At 53.5% G+C, this 6,315-nt stretch overlaps 1 protein-coding gene across 1 annotated transcript; it reads right to left on the bottom strand.

Moving 5' to 3' along the window:
• Nucleotides 1-278: 278 nt before the first annotated feature.
• LOC129488242 (uncharacterized) lies at nucleotides 279-3,426 on the bottom strand. The gene has a single exon (XM_055290131.2). The coding sequence runs from the start codon at nucleotides 2,997-2,999 to the stop codon at nucleotides 2,130-2,132; it is 870 nt and encodes a 289-aa protein (XP_055146106.1). The 5' UTR covers nucleotides 3,000-3,426; the 3' UTR covers nucleotides 279-2,129.
• Between the last annotated feature and the right edge of the window lie 2,889 nt (nucleotides 3,427-6,315).

Raw genomic sequence — 6,315 nt, 5'->3', positions numbered from 1 at the left:
ATTAGCTGGGTGTGGTGGCAGGCGTCTGTAGTCCCAGCTACTCGGGAGGCTGAGGCAGGATAATCGCTTGAACCCAGGAGACAGAGGTTGCAGTGAGCCAAGATAGCACCACTGCACTCCAGCCTGGGTGACAGAGTGACACTCTGTCTCAAACAAAAACAAAAACACACAAAAAAGCAATGAAACTATATTTTTCTAGTCTTTCCCCCAGATATGTCAATGTTATATGTAACTTCATTTCTAAAATTCAGGCTCCCTTGGAAGCAACTGCTACACTCTTAAAGATCTTCCAGATTTTGCTTTTATTACAATAGTGTTAAAGGAGTATGCCTAACTAAGAACACCAAAATATGTGGGAATATAATAATCACAATGAAATGTGTGCTCTGTAGTCAAACTTACTGGACTGAGAGTCAGAAGAGGAGAGTTCCGGTCTCAGCTCAGTGCATGGGGCCTTTCTCATCTGGTGTATGATTCTTTGCCTCTACTCAGTTCAAGCTCCTCATCAGTAAACTTTAGGTTTCCCTCCAAGTTTGAAATTGTTTTTTATGATTCTCTTTCAAGAGGCCTTGATGACTTGGCATTAGGAGAGTTGTTATGAGTTGTGGGTTCCCAGCGAAAGATGGATTTGTGTATAAGCAGAGTCTGAAGTCTTTTATCTGTGGGAGTATTGACCAGGAAGTCTCTGGCCATTCAGCACAGGTGTGCTGCCACACTGGGTGCAGTGGAGTGGTCTGCAGGTTCACAGTCTAACTGCTTTCCCCTTGACTTTGGTTTAGTCTTGTTCTCTAAACATTAGTCATATCTTAAAATGAAAGCCTCTAAACCCTTACTTAAGTCTATAGAGTCAGAAAGAGAGAGACTCTTTTGCTGACATTACTGCAGCAAACCTGGCAAGTCTCATCTGAGCTCCTTATTTGTGCTGGGATCACCTAAAACTCTTGGAAAAAAGTGACTTGGAAAATACAGTGAGAAGGGATTAAGTCACCTAAAATATTAAAAGGGCTCAAAATTTGTAGAACTGAGACTAATTCTAAACCACTGCTATACACATACATACACACCTACATATTTACATATGGCGTATGTATATATATGGGCAAACACATGTAATGGATATATTATACATGGATATGGGCAAAGGAGGTGATCTCACCTACAAATTTTTCAACAATATTTAGACCTAGAGAATATAACTAGTTCTCCCCCATCTTCTTTGCTCTGCAACAACGGGGAATTAGGAGGGAGCTTGGCCCTCTGTTTCCTTCTCTGCTCATGGCGCCTTATCTGGAGAGCAGGTGGAGTCCTCCCAAGCTCTGTGCTGGGAGTCCCGGCCGCAAGCAGCAGGGCCGCCCCGAGGCCAGAACACAAGCCGGCCTGGCTCCCGCGGCGGCTCCCCCTACCGGGAGTCCAGAGCAGCGCCGATGGCTTGGTCCCGGGTGGCACAACCTCTCCCAGCCGCCCGCTCCTTGGAGGCTTTACGGGAGGGATCAGCGAGCTACCGCCCGCCGGGCCAGACAGCGCAGAGCGGAAGCGCTCCGCCCGGGTAACAAGCATTTTCCAGCACAAGCAATTAGTTGCAAATAAACATCTGAAACGCCGGTTCTGTAAACCGAGTGTCCACCGCACGCCTCTAAACGGGCGGGGCCGTGGGGGTGGTGGGAGTGAGAACGGTGGGAAAGATGCTGGGCTTGGGAATGAGCCAGAGGTAGGGGTGGATGCAGGGAGGCGCCCCACCAAGCGCTCCCCGAGTTCAGAGGCGCTTAAGTTACCAACGGATCAGGGCTGATCTCAGGAGAGGTAAACGACCGTCCTTGGAACACGGAACCCTTCTTCCCTGCCCGGTATCTGCGCGTGCCTTGGGTAGTCCGCACAACCCTCCCCAGCTCCGGATGCCCTGGGATACCCGGACCCAGGAGAGAGCGCGTCAGCGGGGCGCAGCCACTTTGCACTCGCCGATTCTGACACAACAGATAGTTAATTGGGGCCTTCGAAATCAAGGACTAAGGTGAGCAGAGGAGTCCCCCAGCCCCTGGCTCTAGCCTTTGGGACTTCTCTCCCGCGTCTTGGGTCAGAGCAGCGTCCGCAGCAAAGTCCTTTGGGGTGAAAGACGCAGGTGCGAATTAGCTTCAAAGTGGGAGGTTGCTTACACGTGAGCGGGGTCGCCAGCTCTTTGAAGGGCGCACAGTGCGGAGGCTCCGGCAAGGGTGCAATTCCGTGCGCGTGTTAGCGCAATGCGCACTCCGCTGGGCCCAAGCAGTCATCAATTCTGCCAAGCGGGTGCTGCTCCGGGTACCCACTGGTGTGGTGGGTAAGTCGGGAGCAGAATAATGAAGCGCATTACCTGGGAAGTCAAATTTGCAAAGCTTAACCCAATCCTCCTCGGGGGCACTTCCTGTAGAATAAGCTGTTGGTGTATAGCAGCCATACACGTAACAAATATATGGGCATAAAAAATGATAGAAAATAATGGGGTGAAAGTTTGAACCCGCCACCAGGCTTCTTGCCCTCGCCTCTTCCGCAGGCCGAGGGCAGTTTTGAGTCAAGTGCAATACGCAGTGGGTGTCACCCAACCTCTCCTGGTTCTGCTGAGGTCGTGATCCCTCTGACCCAAGCAGAAACCCTCCAGCTTCGGAGCAGCCCGGCGCCTCCGTGCCCCAAGTTGGCACCCCCAGACCAAGCTCCAGGGAGCCGGGGGTAAAGGAAGGCCGACGCTCAGAGCGTCTCCAGCGTCTTCCTGGGGATCCTCCGCGGCAGGGGCTGCGACCTCTGTGTGGAAGAGTCGTCTCAGCCCTTTCCGGTATGGGGCTCTCAGGCAACAAGATTCCACGGGAGACTGTGACGACCTTCTCCAGCTGCCCACACTTTCTTGCCCGACTGGGCTGAACCCGAGCACAGAGACTGGTGTCTTCCCAGCCACACGCTCTTGATTCCCAGCCGGGTGACCAGCCCGGTCTAGGGAGTGAAGGAAGAGGGTAAAGGGGAGAGGAGGAAGACATTCGTTTCCTGCCTGCTTTCTTCTTCTCTCTGCCTTCTCAGAAGTTGTGCTGTTACAGAGAAAAACTTTCTAAACTACCTCCCCATTTTTCTGGAAGGTGTTGCACACATCTCTCCTCCCCCCAAATACACATACCTTTCTCTACCCCCTGCTCCTCCCACTTTCCGGGAAAATGTAATAGGTGTGAACATCGACTAAGCCCAGTGTCTGTAGCACAGCAACAAGCTAATGTGGGAAGGGGTTTCGCTAGTGTTTATTTCTGAAGTTGCTGATATACTCGTGGCAAGGGAGCTCGGCTTGTTGGCGAGTACGAAGCCAAGCCCCGGGCGCCTAGGCTGTGAACACCTCGCGCGAACTTGGTCCGGCCTCTAGGTCCCCGGCCTCGGGCCCTTATGCTCTGCCGGGGGCCAGGATCAGGTTCCTAAGAATACAGAAGAGTCAAGCAAGTGATCTCGCTAATTTACCCTCCATGCCCACCCCCACCCCCACCACCACTTTTCTTTTCTTCTTTTCTTTTTTGGTTGATGGTCTGTCTGTACTAGGCGAGTATCCCAGAGCTGAGGTGCAGGAGTAGTGAGTGATGCCGGGGCTGGCTCTCCTAGATTTAGGAACCGCGGTGGGGCGGAGGAGAGTGGAAGGGGCATCCACTTCTTTTGAGGGAGGACGCCGTTTACTTCCCGCAGACGACGGGCGGGAAGACCTCGGAGCTGAGGGCTTCTTGGGATGGCTCTTTGAGCAGGTAATTTCTGCGGCGAAATCGAGAGCGGGTGACTGACACACTCGGTGACGACGGCCAGGCGGGGCAGCACCCTTTCCGGTTAACAAGACGATTAACCTTCCGGCCTCGCCTGTAGTGGGCTCTCCCCTCCTCCTTCACCCTCCCTTTCTCCGGGATTAAGGGGTGCTCTTTTCAAGGAGAGACTGGAGACTCGTAATGTGGGCCTTTCCTCGCCTCCGCGCGGCCTTTCCTCGGAGCCGGGCTGGGGAACCCGGTGAGGCACGCAGACCACTCCCTTCGCGACTCCCGCCTCGAGGAATCGGGTTCACCGGCCCGGTCCCGCACGGTCCCCTGGGTCATCTCCCCCTGCAACCACTTGTCTGAAACTTACCAGATTCCAACCTTAAGGCAGGAAAAAAAGTGTTTCATATACAAACCGATCAGGGCATTTGCAGATAATTGCGAATGTCAAATACTCGGGCGTGATGACAAAGTGCAGAGATTGCCAGGGCCAGAGCTCGGCCTGATGGGCGGGGGCTGCTGGCGGGGCTCCAGGGCCACCTCAGGCCTGCCCAGAGGCGGGCCTGCGAGGGGGTAGGGCAGTCAGCCGCAACTGCCAACAGCCCATTTAACGAAGACGGCTGCTTCTTCTACCCCTCCGCTATGGAGCTGATTCATGGATTCATTCACTTAGTCTATACTGGAGCTCCGCTCAGGGAGGAGGTGCGAGAGTGGATACTGCACCAGCCCAGCTCTCTCTCCCTCACTCCCCACCCCAGATACACAAATACCTCACTGCAAGATGCCCCACAGGTGGGATTGCTGGGCCTCAGTTGGATGCCTAGGCCCAAAGCGAAGGCCCTGCCAGGCGGCGCTCCCGGAGCTAATGTCCTGTGGCAGAGTAGGAGCGAGTTACTGGCCACTTTCGGACAAACAAGTGCACCCTTTGATACTGAGGTTAGTCTTCAACAGAAATAAAGAGGGACATAAAAAAAAAAGGAAGAGGAAGAAACGAAATACTGGGCCCACCCACCCCAGTCCTCCTACCCGGTTGCAGGAAGCCATCCTGGTGCCACCAGAGCCTGGGTGCACACAGCCCACCAGAGCTGACCCTGCCAAGGTCTCAGCGACAGCAAAGGTGGCTGCTCTCGACAGCTTTCAGAGCAACTCCTCCGAGACCCTACTGCAGGCACACTCAGAATGTTTCAAGTGCCTTGGATTCTTAAAAAAAAAAGAGAGAGAGAGAGAGAGAGAGAGAAAGAAAAAGAAAGAGAGAGAAAGAAAAAGAAAGAGAGAGAAAGAAAAAGAAAGAAAGAAAGAAAAAGAAAGAAAGAAAGAAAAAGAAAAAGAAGGAAGAGAGGGTGGGGCATGGAGGGTGGCGTTACTCTTGTTGGGTTCCACATCTACTGAAAACTGAGTGGATCAATTATAGGTGATACATGGTGTTGGTGGCTTCCCAGCCAGAATCACAGGGGTTTCAGGGCCTGGATGCTGAGACCGAGAGGAGCAGTGGAGGCAGGGACACCCCATTCTGCGTTAGGTGGCATAAGCTGCAGTCACTGAGGCCCTGGCCCCGGGGTCCTGTGTCCTAGGCCAACGTGGTGGTGGTGAGGGGGCTAGGAGTGGTATATTGGGATAGGGATGCTGAAAGACCTTGACCTGACTGCCCTCTCCTTTCTGAGAGCTAAAGAATGTGGTGGGGATTCTTCCAAAGCCGGGAGAAGGGAAGACTAGTGTGTGCTAGCGGGTGCAGCTGGGCTGCACAGGGAGGGAAGTCCAGCCGACTACAGGGAGCCCTCTGTGCCTGTCTCTCTCCCCCGCCCTCAGCCCTCTTCCCTTTTCATTGAATGCCTGAAGTCAGAGCCTACCTGGAAACCCTTAAAATTTTACACTCTACTTGTCCGAGGTTTCCAATGATGACAAATTTGAAAAACGCTTTGGCTGAAGCCCGGCACCTAAGGCGGAGAGTTGGGGGGAGGGGAGGCTGTTGGATAAAAGCTCCTTGGAAAAGAGAGACTTGCCTCCCCCTTTTTTCGCCACGCGGAAACTGGCCGGTCTAGACAAGGGATTGCGCCGAGCTAAGGCCTCGGGCTGGGGAGAGCTCCAGCAGCCTGAAAGCCGAATCCGCAGAAGTTATCCACCTGGCTCCTTAGCCACCGGCCAACATGAGCGCTCTGGGCGTCCCGCCCTTCACGCCTGTATCAGGAAGGCCTGAGTCTGGCCGGCAGACCTGACTTGAGGTCTCTTGGGAGGAGCGGGGGTGGGGGGTGGGGCAGTTCTGCAGGGGACTTGCCCAGGTCCAGTGAAGCTGATGTAGAAAACGACAGCTCTGTCCTCAGCCTGGGCGGCCAGCCGGGGCCGCACGTGTAAGATGTGATTCTATCTGACTTTCCAAATCAAAGTGCATTGATTGAGGCCCAAAGAGTTCACGGCGCATAACTGTCTTAATTAAACCTGCTATAAACAGACAAATCACTTCTTGTTCTTGTAAATAGAGCTCGGGGAGATGGCACAGGGTCTGGCAAAAGCCAGGCTTGGGGAACATTCTTAAAAAAGGAAAAGACTACTGAGACACAGACAGAAAAAGAATAAAACTGGA

The sequence above is a fragment of the Symphalangus syndactylus genome, chromosome 8, assembly GCF_028878055.3.
Source record: "Symphalangus syndactylus isolate Jambi chromosome 8, NHGRI_mSymSyn1-v2.1_pri, whole genome shotgun sequence".
In the NCBI taxonomy this organism is placed as follows: Eukaryota; Metazoa; Chordata; class Mammalia; order Primates; family Hylobatidae; genus Symphalangus; species Symphalangus syndactylus.
Note: the sequence above shows the minus strand (reverse complement) of the source record. Positions and strands in the feature narration are given on the sequence as shown.